This window comes from Channa argus, chromosome 11 (genome assembly GCF_033026475.1).
Source record: "Channa argus isolate prfri chromosome 11, Channa argus male v1.0, whole genome shotgun sequence".
Classification (NCBI taxonomy): domain Eukaryota; kingdom Metazoa; phylum Chordata; class Actinopteri; order Anabantiformes; family Channidae; genus Channa; species Channa argus.
Genome location: NC_090207.1, coordinates 19,333,747 through 19,352,315, shown reverse-complemented (window position 1 = coordinate 19,352,315; position 18,569 = coordinate 19,333,747). Strand labels below are relative to the sequence as shown.

General features: G+C 38.2%; 2 protein-coding genes across 5 annotated transcripts; both read right to left on the bottom strand.

Moving 5' to 3' along the window:
* Positions 1–1,413: 1,413 nt before the first annotated feature.
* On the bottom strand, positions 1,414–13,966 carry elmod3 (ELMO/CED-12 domain containing 3). 4 transcript variants are annotated; one of them, XM_067520195.1, is made up of 14 exons: positions 13,833–13,966; positions 12,433–12,758; positions 11,990–12,112; positions 11,160–11,231; positions 11,008–11,082; positions 10,850–10,919; positions 10,058–10,120; positions 9,883–9,971; positions 9,432–9,555; positions 9,193–9,315; positions 7,939–8,087; positions 7,523–7,599; positions 5,484–5,611; positions 1,414–4,955 (listed from the first exon to the last, which is right to left on the bottom strand). In XM_067520195.1, exons 2-14 carry the CDS (start codon positions 12,469–12,471, stop codon positions 4,705–4,707), a joined length of 1,383 nt encoding a protein of 460 aa, XP_067376296.1. In that variant the 5' UTR covers positions 12,472–12,758; positions 13,833–13,966; the 3' UTR covers positions 1,414–4,704. The 4 variants fall into 4 exon arrangements, with proteins under 4 accessions (XP_067376296.1, XP_067376298.1, XP_067376297.1 ...); XM_067520197.1 differs by having other exon boundaries at positions 7,939–8,069; XM_067520196.1 differs by lacking the exon at positions 13,833–13,966 and adding an exon at positions 13,340–13,766.
* Positions 13,967–15,289: 1,323 nt separating this feature from the next.
* star (steroidogenic acute regulatory protein) lies at positions 15,290–17,700 on the bottom strand. Its single transcript, XM_067520191.1, has 7 exons — positions 17,477–17,700; positions 17,146–17,253; positions 16,879–17,009; positions 16,589–16,747; positions 16,273–16,457; positions 16,034–16,127; positions 15,290–15,901 (listed from the first exon to the last, which is right to left on the bottom strand). Exons 1-7 carry the CDS (start codon positions 17,538–17,540, stop codon positions 15,782–15,784), a joined length of 861 nt encoding a protein of 286 aa, XP_067376292.1. The 5' UTR covers positions 17,541–17,700; the 3' UTR covers positions 15,290–15,781.
* Positions 17,701–18,569: the final 869 nt, after the last annotated feature.

Genomic DNA, 18,569 nt, shown 5'->3' with positions numbered 1-18,569 from the left:
TCTCTTCTCTTCATGCTCCCCAGGCACTCGGATGTCCTAACTCTCCAATGGGATATCCTATATATTATTAACCCTTTTAAGGACTCTTGAGTGATAGAATTGAAAATGTGTATTTATATTTTGCTCTCCATTGAACCAACATGAACATGAAATACTTCTAATACAAGTGCAGACAGTGTGGTGACAATAGGAAAATATTGTTTATGAAACTGTGATTTTGAAATATTTTTCCATTGTGAATATGCTGTGATTCAGCAGATCCACCACAGGCTAGTCATCCAGCACCGTAGTAATAAAGCCATGAGTCTGATTAAGCACAGATGTAGAAACATGAAGCACAAAGATTCCTTTGGAGGCATCCTAACTTTATTGAACCACAATAAAAATCCCTTTTCTCTGCTCACTTGTTGATATTGCTACATTGTACTGGAGTGGAACAGTATCACAATGATACTTCCTTGGTGGCTAAGTAGTTTGTTTTCTCTAGAAAAGAAAAAGTGAAAGAGTTTGAAGTGTGTACAGAGCCTGCCAATAGTGGTGCTCTTCCCTTATGATGCTGCAAGACTTATGAGCTTCACACAAACAACCAAATGACAGAATAAATAAGGATTAGATTTGCTTTCACAAGTTACTAATATTGCTTTGAAAGATAAACAACTGACAAATGCATACATAATAATAAAAATGTATAGAGATTAGAGTTTGCTAATTATTTGAGAGCATTGTGCAGTGCTAAAATACATGTGGATCTAATAGTGTGCACTCTAGTGGCTGAATTATGGAAAAGCTGCAGAAAAGAAAGTCCCTAAGGACTACACAAACTACATGAATTAGTAGCACTGAGCAATGTCTGAATACTCAAAAATGTAAATGCAAATATATATATATATATATATATATATATATATATATATATATATATATATAAAAAAAACCTTAGGTTCAAGTTATTTTTGAAAAAAAAAAAAGTGGGAGTAAGACAACAAAATGTTTCATTCAAAGAGACATTCTATTGTCTCTTTATCAACCTTAACTGGCATTAACCATTCAAAGTCACTATTACAAGGTAGTTTTTCCTATTAGGTTAAACTGAAATTCAACTTTGGATTCAGTCAATTCACAAAAAAAAGTTTTAAACAGCATTTATTTAGCTTTCTCCATTCAATACATTTAATGTACAACAGCACATACTGTATTCTGAAATAACTCTCAGTATAAAATAGGGCTTCTACAATCAAGGTACAGTCATAAAATGCTTTTAAGGACATGACAACAGCAACAATAAAACACCTTCATATAAAGCGCAGGATATTGAGAGAAGTGATTGTATTTGCGGAGCTGCTGCTGTATGAAGCAGAACTTTGGACCTCCACTCCCAAGAGCATCCAACATCCTGCAAGAAGCAAGAACCCGTTTTTGTTTTTTTTTCCTCTTGGTTCTGGTTTCACAACTGAGGAGATTACAAATGATGATAAACAGAAGAATATGATCCATTACAACTGCTGAAAAAGACAACTTTGGGTAATATGAGAGGATAAATCTGGCCTTGTTTGTATACTAAAATACCAAAGTCAAAGCATACTTAGTATTGTGACCGGCAATCAAGCCTATATCTTTACAATCATACACTGTTTGGGACTATCTGTAAAGATGAGATTGTTTCTGAGTGTCTTCCTGACAGAGCAAATGTTTACTGTACTATCCCTGAAGCCACAATAAACCAAACTTATTTCAATTTGTTAAACATTAGCCAATTATGGATTTTAAAAAAATTCTTGAGCATTGGGTGGGCCTATATAGGGTCTATAAACGTGGGTTTAAATAGAAAACGTGTTAGTCTGCTATCATGTAGTGCTTCAGGTGTTGAATATACATTATATAACATTTCCAATTGGTATGTAAGAAGGCCTAGGTACAAGTAAACATAAAAAGATAATAGTCTGGCTGAGAGGCCACACAAACATCAGGAAAGAGAAAGAAGAGATTTGTCTTTAGTGTTGAGGTAAGCAATGTGTTTCAGTATAATGCCCTACAGACAATCATACAGTTACAATCATTAATTCTCTATATACAAACTTCCTGATTTACATACACTGTACCGCTCCTCAGTTTAAATTTTAATAAAACTAAATGCGAGAGCATATGTGTGGTGCAAATTTTCGAGTGAGGAGGGGAATCTGACTCTACAAAGCCTGGTTCATGAGGTGGACGACAGTGAATATGGCTATTGAAGATGGCCCGTTTCCTCTTGCATACGTCACAAACACACGCACACACAAACACACACACACTATCAAATATCTACAACAGTGCAAAATTTCCCAATCAATCAGAACACTTGCAAACAATTGGTAAAACTGCACCAGCTCATTTGTGAAGTTCTATGGTGGTGAATGGACATTGGAAAGAACAATTATCTGACAAAATATTGACACTGAAAATTAACATGCCTGTGCATCTTTTGTATACAGGTGTGTCATTAGGTCTGCATGTTTTTGGACTCACATCAGCTGTTTACTGTTACATGATTGGAGGACGTTTGCTGCTGCACGGTGGCTCTGATAAAAAAAAATAATTAAAACTAAAAGGAATGAAGAACGAACCAACATTCTACCAAACATGGCTCCATCAGATGTAGGCACCAATTTTACAGTTGCTTAGTAACATGTTGATTCCAAATCTCTCCAAAACATACACCGTGCCATCTAAATTGTGTGTCTACTGAATGTTTTAATGAAAATATGAAATGTAGGTGCTATAGAATTAACAGTTTACACACTCATTGACACTACAGACTGTAACTGAGACATGACATCAACAAGCCTTACGAAGAGGAGGAGGCTATAGGATGCTACAGTACTAGTGCTACCTGAACATGCTACAGATTAAGACTACGACGATGGGAGACGGTTTCACATTAGCACAAAGCAGGAACCAGCTTTGCTGAGGAGCTCTACCCATTCCAGGCCACAGAGCCACTGAAACCAGCTGTGTCCAGAACCAATATCTGTTTTAAAAAAAACAAAAACAAACACCAAAAAAATACCAAACCAACCTCTTTGTTAGTAGGATACATTTTGTAAATGTTATTGTAGGTACCATTTTTAAACTGATTAAAGTACCATCTTTGCAGCTTGATGGATTAAGTACTTAGTAAAGCTGGCTTATTGTGTGCAGAGGAAAGCACCCCATCTGTAGTCAGTTCCTGTCATAAGACCCCCCCCCCCCCACACACACACACACACACACTCACGCTCTTGCACAAGCACACAAACCCTGAAGTTAGGAACGATATCTATCGCCACACAGCACTATCGTTTGATTATCATTGAGTAATAGCTAGAATTGCATACTGTACCATACATCTACTAGGAGAGGCACCCTTCATCATTTTCAGATCATTTAATTAACCCAACACACACGCAAATAACTTAACTGGTCAATAAAATTACTATCACATGCTTTATAACGGAATGTAGAGAAAGCCCAAACCAGACCTTTACTTTACCCGGGGTCAAGCCAAGCACACACACTCTGTTATGAAGTGTCTCCCTAACTTTAATCATAAAAAAAGAAATGGCAGAAGACTTTCAAATGTTCTGGATCAATGTTTTTTTTAAAAATGTTCTTATGGTCACTCTCTCATCAGTTTAAAACCAAAATTCTGAAGTGCTTTTATACACAGCTGTAAAATTATGACAGCTGTCACTAAATAAAGGACTTTATTTAAAATATAATCCCAAATATCAAACGGGAGTTCTGGACTATCAATGACACTCCTGAAAACAAACGTGACAACTTCCTATAACTCCACAAATCTGGACACGGCATTCATTCTTGTACTTTTTATGTGTGCTATACTTTATTTACACTATTCAACAATGCAACATGGTTAGGCCTTTGAAGCAAGCTGCATTCAGTCTACTGAAGATATGTGAACAGTGTCGACTAGTAAGTACAGCTCCTGAAATAATTCTATCTAAAGAGTTTCTCTGCCATTGCACTCTAAAGGGAAAATCTGAGGGAAAATCTACTTGTTTGCACATTAGCCAGGCTTTAAATTGGTTCATTTTTCCATCACTGTAAAATTAACAGAGGGTTTAACAATATGCCCTTCTGTTGCACTATGAACTGCTAGTATGCTTGTGTGTGTGAGCATTATCTTGGAGTTGGACAGATCGCCAAGCTTTCCAAAAAGCCACTCTATGGCGGGCCCTGGCCTCTGCGATGCTAACATACCTTGACTGAGAAATTATTGGAACATACAGTTACATTTTAGATTCGTAAGCAGGTGCAGGTTAATGCTAAGAATTTGGCAGCTATATATTTGGCTACTAAATTCACTCAAAAGTGCAAACATTAACTTCCCCGTTGTTTGGTGACATCTTGTGTTTATGACCTGTTTCAGCTCTTTGTTTAAATGTTCTATGATGGCTGTTTAAAAACATAAAAAAATTAAAATAAAAAAAGCAATATAACAATAATTCTTAACACCCCCCCCCCCCCCCCAAGCTTAATCAGATCAAAGTGCAGCACCCCAGCATCAGTGGAAGGAGTGGAAGTGTTTGAATAGGTTCAGATAGCAGGTCCTAGATCAGGGTCTGGAGGGGTTCTTCTAGCTCTCTGAATAAGCCACTCACACATACACTAATCCATATACTCACAAACAGGATTGTTTGCACACACATACACACAGAGTGTAGCTTAGATGAGCCTTGCCTCCCCCTCCATATCTGGCGGTAGATCACACACTCTTGTGAAGTGCATCTCCTTTCCCTTGCTTCCCTGTCCTCCCCCAGCTCTGGCAGCTCGCTCCCCCAGAGTGGGAGAGGACTGTTGACCCTGAGGGTCTAACGACATTCCACGGGGGATTCCACCTGCTTGCCTCTCTTTCAGGAAGATCTCTAGTCGGCGCAGCATCTGCTTGGGGTTCTTTTTGGCAAAAAGCTCCACCTCTGAAGGGTTAGTTTCATGACAAAGGAAAAAATTAATATTTTGAAAAACTTATTTGCTTTCTTGGGGATACATGTGAAGACTGAGATTACTTGCATTTATGTCTAATAAATATAAAGCTAAAGGCAGTAGCAAGTTAGTTTAGCACCAAGGGTACTCACGGTTGTAAGTACTCTTGTACTGTGTTCACCACAGTACACGCTTGGTTGGATGGTCAACTTTAAACTTTACTTTATTGTTATCTTCTAGGCAGATTTTGTTACCTTAAGAATGAGTCAGAATACCAGTTTATCATTAACCTACATAGGAAATAAATATGCTTTCATCCATGTACGGGGTGTGGCATAAACAAATAACCAGACATTTTTCTGTTTAAGCTAAAATAACTGGCTGCTGGCAGTAGCTTTATACTTAACGGAGATATGACATGGAATAAGAGTTTGACCCAATGGGGAGTTGAAATGTATGAGGCATAAATATGGTTGATTGCACAACTATTATTTGTAGAAAACAATAACTAATATCTTTACCTTTTAGGACAAAGCCAGAGTCAGCGATAGTCTTCTGTTCGGTCTTCCACAGTTGGTACAAATGCAGATACGTGGCAACGTAGAACTCATTCAGCACACCGACCACTTGCTGACGACGATTGCACTCCCTGGTATGAATAGAGACAAAGTGTAGGTGTGACAAATAGACAGCAAATTCCCACACAACAATGTTGTCCCCAGGGACTTCTTCAAGAGTGTATAGAGCAACATAAAAACACCCCCACCATTTAGACCTGGGCACAGCCTAACACGAGGGACATGTTAACACACACTGGCAAGTTGTTTTAATTTAGTGGTTCTACAACTCAAATACCAAAAAAGTTCGGAGGATGTCTTAAATGTAAACAAAAACAGAATGCAATGATTTCCAAATCTCATTAACCCATATTTTATTCACATGAGAACATTAACAACATATCAGATGTAGAAACCGAGATATTTTACCATTTTTTTTACCATTGAAAAATATCAGCTCATTTTGAATTTAATGGCAGCAACATCTCAAAAAAGATGGAAGAGGGGCAACAAAAGGCTAAAGGCAAAAGTAATTGCTGCAAAAAAAGAAAAAAAAAGAAAATGCATTTGACAACTAATTAGGATACTGGCAAAAGGTCAGTAACATAACTGGGTATAAAAAGGAACATTTCAGAGAGACAGAGACTCTCAAATGTAAAGATGTAAAAAGGCAGAAGTTCACCAATCTGCAACAAACTGCAGCAAAAACTGTGGAACAATTTCAGAAAAACGTTTTTAAACGTAAAATTGTGAAGACTTTGAAGATCCCACCATCTACAGTATATAATATCACCAAAAGATTCAGAGAATCAGGAGTAATGTGCACAAGGGACAAGGCCAAAACTCAAATCTGGATTCATCTTAACTTCGACCCTGCATTAAAAACAGGCCTGTTTCACTACTGGACATCACTGCATAGGCTCAGGAACACTTCCAGAAATTACTGTCTGAACACAGTTTGCTATGCAAACCACAAATGTCAGTTAAAGCTGTATCATGCAAAGAAGAAGCCATATGTGAATCGAATCCAGAAATGCTGTCATGTTCTCTGGGCCAAACCTCATTTAAAATGGCTGGAGGCAAAAATAGAAAACTGTTATGTGGTCAGATGAATATAAATTTGAATTTTTTTTGGACATCATGTGCTGTGGACTAAAGAGAAGTGGGATCATCCAGCTTGTTATCAGCAGATGGATCAAAAGCCTGGATCTCTGATGGTATGGGGGTGCATTAAAACTTTTTTGAGATGCGTTGATGCCATCGAATTCAAAATAAGCTAATATCTTCCACAAAAATTGTAAAATTTCTCAGTTTCAACATCTAAGATATATTGTTTATGTTCTATTGTGAATAAAATATGGGTTGATGAAATTTACAAATCATTGCACTCTGTTTTTATTTAGTTTACACATCCTCCCAACATTTTTGGAGTTGGGTTTGTACTACTATAAATGTAGTGGAAAAATTATTCTGGTTCACCGATGTTTTTTGAAATGTATGTTTATTAACTATTAAAAGGTGACAGCTACTTAGAGGAAGCAAAGCTTGTTACTTGGCTTCACCTTCTCAGGTTCTCCTCCACCTCCTCCTCGTCCCCTCTCCCGCAGCCTAGCTCTCCTGCTGCTAGTACTTATACTACTGGTGCTTGAGCCCTAATTCATTAATTTAAACTTTACAAATAAGTCTCTAGCGTGCTTTCTTATTGCTTTCTAGCAGTACATCCTACAGTCTTCCACAATGTTAAGTTCACCATTTACAATAGAGGTCATATTTCCACTGAAACATTAAGGGGTGTCAAATTTGGGTAAACTCAGAGTTCTTAGACCCGAGTATCTACATGCCTTTAACCTGGGCTGAGGACCTCAGTTCAGTGGTTCAGAAGGCTGTTCATTGTGAGCAGACAGTAGTATGCATATGCATATAGGGGAAACACTACATAAACTTCAAATGATGAGGTATAACAAACAAAATAATAAATCAAATCAAATAAAAAAAGGACTCACTTGGACAAAGCTTCCTCTCTGAGTACTTGCAGAGCAATGCGGGTCATGTTGATTGACATCACACTAAATGGAAAGTTCTAAATCAGAGAAAATAATTGAACTTAGGTCCAAAACTTATACTTACAAAACATACTATACTACAAAAGCATAAGCCTGTCTTGTAGCCAATTTTATCTATGCTCGTCCTAAAGGCAAAAGTCTCTTTTTTGCTGTAGTTGCCTCTGCAGGAAGAGCAAAGCTCAGCTACAAAACAGAGCACTGAGAGTAGGAAGTGTTAAAGTGTCAGAAACTACTTTTTATGACATTAGGGAACAAGTTGTTCACAATAAACATAAACATTAAATAATAAATTCCAGTAAGTAATATACATGCATGCACACACTTATCTTACAATGGTTTCTCCCGCCATGCGGTACCTGTGTCGCATGTTGTGATAACCTGTAGATGTCTTTAGCCAATGGCAGAGTCTCTGGGTCCATTACAAAGTACAGAGTATGCATCAGTCCAAGGAAACCAGTGCCACGAAGGTCAGTAGATGGGTCTGTACCTGCAGTACAAAAAAAACCTAACTAACCCAAAGATATTGTAATAAGACAAAGAGATTTTTTCCTTGGGATAAACAGTAGCAATAATTCTGGACACAGAATTATTATACTGTATATTCTGAAAGAAAGAGCAGACACTAGCAAGAAAAATTTAATTTAAACATCCACGGACCCAAAGCACTGTAGAAGAGTGTACGGATGTTGCAAAAAGATACCTCTGTATGAAATTGATTATACATTTCTGTAATTGTATTGTGTAGACAAAGACAAGAAGAAAGGTAATGCTGCAACATGGGAAATGCTTTTGTCAGCAGGAGGAGCAAGATGTCCACTGCAACTCGAGAGAAAAAAAAAAAACAGGCAAAAGTTATGTACGAAAATATTTTGCCTTCAAAATTGGTTATCAGCAATTAAAAGCCACTACACCCAGGTGTCTCAAAATAAAAGAGGGAAACATCTCAAACTTAGCAAAGCGTCTCAAACATCCAGATCAAGTGTGATCGATGGTGTGTTAGTTGTTAATTTTCTATAAATATGTAATCAAAATTGAAAGTTAAAGTTATCGTTTATGAATTGTGACAGCTGCAAATATTGATAGACGCTAATGTTAGTTTGTTTATTTATTCTAACAAAAACATAGTTCATAACGTGAACTGGGTGCTGTTTAAAATATTAGTTAGTATGCTACCAACATGCTTTCAGCCTCTCAACATCTACACCAAAGTGGTGCTTGTTCGTGTGTGTGTGTGTGTTTGCTGCAGCACCTGTGGTTTTCTTAAAGCCATAACTTTATATCTCATAATTGAGATCTCCTAATTGTCTTTTCGACTGCATCAGCATGAGGAAGAGAATGTTAAACAAGACAAGCAGGTATAAAGTACACAAGCACGCACAAAAAGCTAAAAAATTGCATCCTATAGCATAATAAAAAAGACTGATATTCTTTGACACCATTTTGTTTTCAGTACCATTTTGGTACTTTTATTACTAGAAGGCTCTATCCAACTATTGCTGCTGAAACAAAATAGAAAAGTTCCTAGTGAAATACATTCATTAGAATGGTTTGTAATGTTTTCTGTGGTATCAAAATTGGTATCATGTATTTTGAGTGTATAGGCCCCTTACCCTGAAAGCCAATATTTTCCCAGTGTGGCCCATAGCGAGGACAGTCCAGCTTGCTGCCAATTAGCCTCTTATAAATGGTCTGGAGGACACGCATGTGAACTGTTTGGCTGTTGTCCACGGGGCCTATAGAAAAAACATTCATGAATAAAAGTAAGGATCAGTGGTTTATTAAAAACAAAAACAAGTTTTACAGCTGGCAGGATGATCACCAACACACACACACACACACACACACTCACACTGAGCAATGGCAAAGACCAGATCCCTCTCTTCCAGGAGTTCTCTGTGCAGTCGTGGAGGTCCAAAGAGGAAATGTGTGATAGCGGCCAGACCTGTCCTGCGAATGGTTGGCTGAATGTTCTTCTACAGATAGGGATGGTGGCAAATATACAACACCACTTAAATAGGTTTTTATTTGAAATAAGCCTTTAAATTTCTGATTTGCTGTTAATTTGCTGTTTTTGGTGTCTTCCTTTACAGGTAAGAAAACACTTCTTCCAACTTCAATGCTGTGGAAAAGCTTAGTTTACAATATATAGTATATCTGCCAATATACTAGAGATAATTTTAGATTCCAGCTTTTGCATTTAAAATTATTTATTTGTTCTCACAGACCACATTGGCTGGTATAATTGCAGACATAGCCATTATTTTGAACACAGCTTTTTTTGGGTATGCAGTGTTTCTTACTAGAAAGTCCCCAAGGTCCGTAGTCTGGAAGTACTGCAGGGCTTCATTAAAAGAGATGAGTGGGGTTGGGATCAAATCCTCATTGAGAGCTGGGGGTATTACATAAAAAGTTAATGTTTAGAAAAACAAATCTTTGTAATTTTTGTAACAGGTAAAACAGCTAAATGTGTCCGACCTGGCTGCATATGCTCCAGAGCCTCCCACTCCTGTCTCGCCTTTTCCAACTCCACATTTTCCTCTGTAAAGAGCATCATAAAGTGGAGGTAAATAAACAAACTTATTTACTTTTTTCACACACTTTCCACATAAACACTTTTCAACGGCAGCAGCAGTCTAAGGACTGCAACATGCTTCCTGTGGGCGTGTGCTATCTAGAATAATCACAGTTTTCATATTGGTACCTCTTGTCCCAGTGTTGTCCTCTGACATTATAGATGGCATTGAGATCACTTTACAGCAACATACACAAAGTTTCTATATAGAAGAAAGCAGGCCAAGCTAAGCCTTACGGTCCTTTGTCAAAACTTTACAGTTTCAGTATGTAAACTTGTACTGCACATGCATTGAGTTCTCCTTGTATTCATCTTGTTTTCCTCTTTATAAAGACACTGGCTATCTTATCAGTAGTGCTGAAAGGAAGTAGAAAAGGAAGTGGTTCGGTCAATGGTTTGAGCTAATCACAAGGAACGAGCACATGATTCAATTTCAAAAGTCACAAGGCATCTGCAGGTCTGCATGGGGAAACTCGTGCTCAGCTCCCATGAATCATACCTGTTTCATAGACCTCCATCTTTTACAGAGCCACTGAGACCATATACTTCCTCTAAGTAGGCAACCTTCATACCCGAGGGACATTTCACTAGCAACACATGGTTGGTATCTAGCATAGTCACAAATTCCTGCGGGAAAAGCATGTGAGGAAAAAAATAAATAAAAGAGTGGTTGCGTTACACTATGTGTTTGTTACCTGTAGGGTTAGGCTGGTCCCCTCCAGCTGCCAGGCTTTGCAGAAGACCATTCTGCTTCAGTGCTAAAATCTAGATAATAAATAAATAATGGAGTATTTTATATGAAATGAGGGCCATGTTTTTTTATAGTGAGATACCAAGAATGAAATTTAATTACCGGCAGGGATCTGAGTGGTGCACTGCCATTGGTGTGGTCTTTAACATTATGACTAATAATGAGTCCATTCATGAGCTGTGAAAAAAAAGAATTCTGAAGATGTTCAAGGAAAAGCAAATTACAACTGGAATAATGATTTAGGCTAAACTCACAGGCTTATGGTTGGAGTGTCCATTGGTGATCTCCTCTAATGGTTTACATTCATAGGACAAACCATTCAGGGCCTACCAGCAGAGTTGCAACACAGAAAATATGTCTCAGACATGTACATAATGTAAAACAGTGCATCTTTATAACAAGTCATTCATTATCACTGTATTCCTTTTTTCAGATTTGTTTAAATAACAGCCTCTCTGAAATCTAATAAAAAGACTAATAAGATGATGCCCATTTAATCTCAAATGTCTCAGAAGGTGCACCCTTCTAGTACTGGTAAATTTAGGCAGTAGGATTGAGTTATTTAAGGGTGAATTTCCTTTAAGGAAGACTTTTCCACCATGTTATGGTGTATCAAGCTAGGCAGTGGATATACTCATCCAACAAAAGCACCAATATCCAATAATAGAGGGCATGGAGCAAAAAGTAATGTTATGGTTAGAATACCAAGCTTGGGATAATGCAGGAAAATGCAATGTCACCTGCCACCATGGCAGCATGCCAGGCAGGTCAGACAAGCTGTTATATCTAAACACAGATAAAACAATTTACCCTAAGCGAAGCACTTGTGACAGAACTGCTTAAACAAATAAGCATTTGATTGTTTGATCAACAGAAGTGAAAAATAGGAAAAGAACATCTATCTCTGAGGGTGAATTCACAAATATGGTACCAGTGGCGCCAAATATGGCACCTACTTCCATTTTCTGGATGTCGTTGCTTTCAGTTTTAATGATCATTTTGCTTTAAACTAAAAAAAACAAAAAAAAAAAATACACTGAAGCAGCATTAAATGTTTAAAATCTTTAAGAGCACAGGTAATTACCTCAGCGTAGGATATGACATCAATGTCCTCTTCCATTGCATATGAGTATGTTGGCTGGCGAATGTGTTCCTGATCCTGGCCTCTAAAGGCTTCTGAAGTCATACACTGAGATGGGCTGAGGACCTGATGAGAGTACCACCATGGTTTCTGTAGTGCACATCTGTAGTGACTGAAAGTATCTATGCTATTGTCATGTATGCTTACATACAGAGATAACTCAACATCTAGAGTCACGAGTATGATTACACAAAACTGTCACAGGTGACAGAAATCCACATCGTGCACATCATCATTCTCCATATCAGTGCATCAGCGATGGCTGTTTGGCTTTCGATGGCAGCCTGATTTAAGAAGCTACTCCAAAGACTGAGCAAACAATGTGCAGGTATTCATCTACAGGAGCTGACTTAAGGAATTGGCTAGTCATCAATACGCAAGTTTACCAGAAACCTGCATCCTTCCTCTTCTCCACAGATCTCCATGACCAGTGGACTCACACCTTAGCCCCATTAGAGGTACAGACAAACTGGAGGATGACATTGCTTTTCAGAGCTGAGCTCTCGGTGTCTGAGACAGTTCATTAGTTTGGCCCGCACGACAAATACAGCTGCTGTTTAATTTACTTGCACTTTAAGCTGTGTTATGTCTTCAGCCTAACATCAAACTACACATGTCCAAAGTAAGAACTGCAGATGTCCAGTGAGATATGGGTCATGGGTAAAGTTCTTGTATGGCTGGAATCCTGAGGTGGAGGGCCTTTACACAATATCTGAAAAGTAGAACAAATGTTTAATGAACATTTATCCATTTGTAACACACAAACAAAAAACTTCAATGATATGTATATATAGATACATATATATTTTTTTAGCTGAAATGTTGTCCCTCATATTGCTAATTTTCTACAATATTTTTTGCCAGACTAACCCAAATTTAAGTACTCCACTTATTTGAGCCATACTGCTCGAAAATTACTTTTTACTCCATCACATTTACCTCGCCAATTAAGATTTGGCATAAGCCTAGACAATGTTAAAAGACTGTGAACTTTAATCTAATGTAATCAACTAGATTAAAATTTAGTGATCATTAGCTCCAACAACAAAACGTAACATTCGCGTTAATTACCACTAACTAAATAAAAATATTTCCAATGCACGTCATTTAATTGTAATGCAGTAATTGTTAAATACTTTTACACAGTGGTAACGTTAGTGCTACTCTGGTTAGTCTTTGCCTAAGAATCTCCGCCAAAAAAATAAATGAAAAAGATTAAAATGTCTGAAACTTGAAAGACGAGTGATTAAATCAAATTGTCCGCGTATAAGAAGACTGCTGTGATAAACTCACCAAATCTATCGAATTAGTTCGTATTTGTCAAACATCAGTTACTACACAATATCGCCGCTTTGACAGCTACAGCAGCATCCTAACGTCAGCTAGGTAGCAACCAACAAGCTAGCAATATGTCAGCTAGCTACCCCGCAGGCACAAACACGCAGCTAACATTACAGCTTTATCTTAAACCGAAATTGCACAACATGCATATATCCCGAGTAGGCCAGTCAAAAATATGCAGCACACAGCTAAACACTTCATGTCATGAATATCAAGTGCAATTAAATAGTTGAGACCCAGCTAACAGAAGAAAAGCCAGCTTCCAAACGGGTTAGCTTTAGCTCTATTGAATTACAACAGGAATGGAATCTGTGCCAAAACACGACAGCAACAAACATATATATTTGCTTTTTTCTTTAAGATCTAGTAAATAATCAGCAAACAAAAAACAAAAAAGCATGCAACGGCATGACCGGTAATATAGTGAGAAGCATTATAAAAGTACCTCTAATTCTGATTGTTTCTCCCTCCAATCTCAGCTTCCCTTCCCCCGTCGAGTGGCCACGGTAATTTCAAATGCATCCTGGGAATTGTGGTTTCCTGTCATACGCTGGCTTCATTACGTCATTGCTCCCGCTCTCACAAAAAATAGAGCAAAGAGCCTTGGACAGCTTCATATTTTTATTTGCTCAGGTTACAGTCAAAATCATTTGGCACAAAATCACCAATAGCCTTTATAAGAATAATGAAAATATACTATTTTTGACCATCGTGACCCGCTTTGATAGTGATTGCTGTTCCATACATTTTTCCTTAACAGAAAGAAGGTGATGTTTGCGGTTGAATTTCAGTCAAGGACGCACAGATGGATATTGAATGTGAAAAACGAAAAAGATTTAATCAAGGCTGTCATCAGTGCCAGGGCTCCAACATGAATGCCAGATAGCTTTTTTTCTCTTTCTCTTACACAACTTATCTGCTGTGAATAAGTTTCCTGTTCCTACCCCAGAATTTCTCCACTTTTTTTTATTACACAATTATTGGAACAAGATGTTCCCTAGTGGCTAGAATTCTCCTCACATGTGCTTGTGTTTAAATTTCAAGCACATGTCAATCATTACCATCTGGAACAGTCTTTCAAGGAAACAAAATGCTTGTTTTGAATTACACAGGCCAGCACAAGGACACTGACACAGGCTCAGCCAAAGTGGGCCTTAGTTTTAGGTCTAAATTCTCAAAACGTTTTAGTTTAAAAAGTGTAAAACTACTGCCACAATTCACAAGTTAGGAAAGGAAACTTCCCTCAGGCTTTGGTGTTTTGCCATCATTTAAAGTAGAGCTTGTGAATGTCTTTTAAGTGAGACCTGTGTTAGCCCCTGTGATCTGCACTACATCCCTGAAAATAGGCTGTTACAAAACATTTTTGGATCAATTGAAACTAAACAAAATAGGAAAAATGTTACACCACTGGCAATAATAGAGGACAGGTTTCCTGTCTGGGATGAAATCCACCATTAACTTGATCTCTGGGAATGTGCTGCTGGCTCACACTGCTGCTGGGCTCCTAACACATCTTAATGGCCAAACACCTGCTCTTTCTGGCAAAATGTCTGCGTGAATTCCCTTATGAAACATGAGGACATTTTTTACCAACTGTGTTTTTTGTATTGTAAGAAAGAACCTTTAGTTGAATAATTGTGCTTTTGCCATTTGGTTTAGGTTTGTTGTTCAGTTTAATGTTTTGCTTGTGTATTTTTTCATATGGGGCCAGAAATTCTTCTTCCTTTATCTAATTATTTTTTTTTGCTCCTATTCATGTGTATGTGCACACTGTGTTTTAGTCTTGTTTGTTTTTAGTTAAACACAACCATTGAAATGTTTTATGAGCTTGGATGAAGTTTACTCTTTCCTGGAGAAAAGAGCTATAGTAAAAGCTCAAACAACAACAACAACAACTAAACATAAAATTCATTGAAATAGTTTATTTATTTGGCAGTCATTGTATCTGCTCAAACTTCAATAAATAATACATTGAAATAAAAGTGCAATTTCTCAAAAAAACAGGGCTTTTATCAGAAGCTAACAATGTATTGTTTGATTGATGTTTTACTACTTACACAGGTTTAATGTGCGTCAAGCTGAAGTTGAGTAATGTGGACGAATATGTCAGAAGCAATCATGATACACAGTGTGTAAGATTCGTGTCAGTAATATAAAACCTCATGGCAAAAATTTGTATTAATATAGATGAGGAAAAATAACACATTTCACATTGAAAACATTTTAACTCAGGTTTTCCTAAGATCTCAGAAAAGTGTTATCTTAATCTGATCTCCTTAATACTTTGATTTTTGCAGCAGTTATAAGCAGATTTATGTGATTTCTTTAATGAGCTGGGGTCGCTCTTCTGCTCCTGTTGAGCACACCTTGCCAAAACTCAAGGGGCAGCTTGTGTCAGCAGGCAGGGGCCATCTCCATAGAAATATTATTGGCCATCCTTTGCCTAAGGTGGTTGGCAAAGTCCACCTGCGTCTGAGAAAGCACTTTGTTTATGATCGTCTTTGGGATCCAGCCCTGCAGACAGCAAAGGCAGAGGCACTGTTAGTTTGGGAAACACAAGTCTTGGATGCCTTTTTTCATTTTACACAATTTGCATATCATTGTGGTTATAGTGGAAACACAAATGAAAACATGGCAGTCATATACCTTTAGATCTATACTTAGTAACCAGGTGAACTTGGTCTTATTTGGGTCTTCAGCACAGGGCCTCATAACTATACACGTTGGCCCATTCTCCGCTCTAAAAAATATAACAATGTACAACATATAATGATGTAAAATAAAATACAGCATATCCATCCATAAATTGCACAAAGTCTGACTGCTCTTTATTTACCCAATAAACTTGCATGTAAAACAAGTGACTTGCTTTGCTGATAACTCACCTGACTACACCTCTCTGCTCGGGCATTTTTGGGTGCTGAGTGGACATTCCAGCCAGGAAGCAAGTGGAGCCTCGACGTTTGGCGCAGCGAACACTAACAAAGTCTCTTGGCCCCACCACCTTACCTGGGGTCTCTGCAGATACCTCGTGGGTAACCATTGTGTCTTGGCCAATCTTTTGAAGAATCTGTAGGATCCCATTACGAAATTTAAACATGCTTGTAGTCGTTTATGTCTCTTGTTTACAATGAATACTAAGCAGAAGAATTTAGAGGGGTCCTTTTTCATATATCAGCTATCGGGCTGCAACTCTCTTACCTTGACCTCTTTGACATTAGGGTTCCACTCCCCCATTTGCTCCATATTTCCCACCAGCTCTTTGTAAAGATTATCAGGATGTTGCTCCAGCATCACTTCCAGCTTAAACACTTTCCCAATTTCAGGCAGCACCTTACTCAAGACTTTGTCTCCATTTGCCTGTAGAGTTGTGTCACATTCAAAACTATTTTCAAAATCATACCAGAATTTTAAATTATGAAATGCAGCCATACTTTTGAAATACTGGATATTATTCTACAGTTCTTTGTGGGTCCTCTTTTAGTACTCACAGCTACAGTTTCAATGGTCCAGCCGTCCTGATCACTAAGGATGCTGAGGGCCTTCTGCAGTGCATCCTCACCTTGCTTCATGTAAGACATCTCCTCATCGCTGTAACCCTGCTCCTCTTTAAACTGTGAACCTTAGAACAGAACACAGATTAAGTATATCTTTCCTCAATATGTCACTGTATTAGTAGAATGACAGAGCCTACTAGTACAACACACAACATCAAGTCTTTATTACATTGGCTCATATAACCATTTGTAACAACTCACTGAGAAAGGAGCTTTGTCTGCGAACTTGCCGCATCCAGGTGTTGGTGTCAGGACCTGCCAGCCTGTTCAGCTCATGATGAAGGGCTACCATAGCATTTTTTCTTAAACCTGGGAGACAAAGAAAAACAGCTTGCAATTAGTACCTTGTTAAATTATTGCGTTCACATAAAGTACACAAAAAGAAAGCAAATCACAAGTAAAAAGTAAAGAAAAACTTTTAATCTTTTTCTGTCTTTGATTATTCATTCAGCCACTTTAGCACGTCAGGCGAGAATCGGCTTTCTGAGAGAGAAAACCAGGCCAGGGCAACAGTGCTGTTTCCCTCACTCACCTGTCATGTTCCTCATGTGGCGGTAGGAGATGCCAGCACACAGCTTGAAGGTTGCAGGCAGCATCTTCTCGTTCAGAGGTTTGTAGGCGGTTTGAAAGAATTGGAAATCTGTAAAATCAAGTAGATTACTAAGATTCAAAATCTGGCTGAGTTGTAAATGTTCTTTGAAGAAATGGATGACAGGCTGGACGCGTTGTAGAGAGGAGGTGACTTTTATCTGCAGGCAGTTGAGAGGACTTGTATATATAAGAGCAATCCCCACAAGGCCACTGTGCTATCACCACATAGATAAACAAATCACTGCACTCCATGTCACCAAGGTAAGGTTGCCTCACGCACTCAATGACCATGTTTCAGGAACTCACATACACTATGTTTGATAACGTCCAGTGCCCAGGCCCACTGCATTGCTCACACGTCTCACACACACACACACACACACACACACACACACACACACACACACACACACACATACACACAAACACAGACACAGGCATATACACACACACAGGTACACACACGCACACAGGCACACACACATACACAGGCACACACGCACACACACACAGGCACACGCACACACACAGGCACACACAGGCACACACACACACACAAACAGGCACACACACACACACACATCTACCCGTTGGTGACATAGGAGAAACAGCCTCTTTTCTGTGATGAGACAGCAAGTCGAAGAAAGGTTGGTGGGACATATCCTGAGTGAATCATCTCTCAATGGTCAACTACAGCCTGGAAATTGAAAATAAATAAGCAAAAAAGTCAATTATTTTGTTCATTTCCCATTATGATTGATACTTTGGCAAATCTCCAGTGTTGATATGTGGAAATAACCAGCCATTAACCCTTACGCATTTTTTTTAAGGAATCTAAACGTCAGAGTCTCTTTAACAGCTTACAAACACACTTAATATTATGTTATCAGCTTGATACTTCATGCCTTTTCTTATTTTAAATAAGAAATAAGGGTTTGAACTGATTAATTTTTCAAGAAGTCAGGCACAGAGATGGAGACTTGTATTTGAAGTCTTAGATCTCTGGCTGTAAAGCATAGTGAGCATTGAATGTG

What these genes read in the sequence shown, in the direction of transcription:
- elmod3 (XM_067520195.1), bottom strand. Translation starts at nt 12,471, where the DNA reads ATGGAGATCTGTGGAGAAGAGGAAGGATGCAGGTTTCTG. An exon ending in CACCACTCAGATCCCTGCCG is followed by an intron (nt 10,920 to 11,007) that starts GTAATTAAATTT and finishes TTTATTATCTAG; the next exon opens with ATTTTAGCACTGAAGCAGAA. An exon ending in CGGACCTTGGGGACTTTCTA is followed by an intron (nt 9,556 to 9,882) that starts GTAAGAAACACT and finishes CCCTATCTGTAG; the next exon opens with AAGAACATTCAGCCAACCAT.
- star (XM_067520191.1), bottom strand. Translation starts at nt 17,540, where the DNA reads ATGCTGCCTGCAACCTTCAAGCTGTGTGCTGGCATCTCCTACCGCCAC. An exon ending in CCACATGAGGAACATGACAG is followed by an intron (nt 17,254 to 17,476) that starts GTGAGTGAGGGA and finishes TTTGTCTCCCAG; the next exon opens with GTTTAAGAAAAAATGCTATG. An exon ending in GAGCAGAGAGGTGTAGTCAG is followed by an intron (nt 16,128 to 16,272) that starts GTGAGTTATCAG and finishes TATATTTTTTAG; the next exon opens with AGCGGAGAATGGGCCAACGT.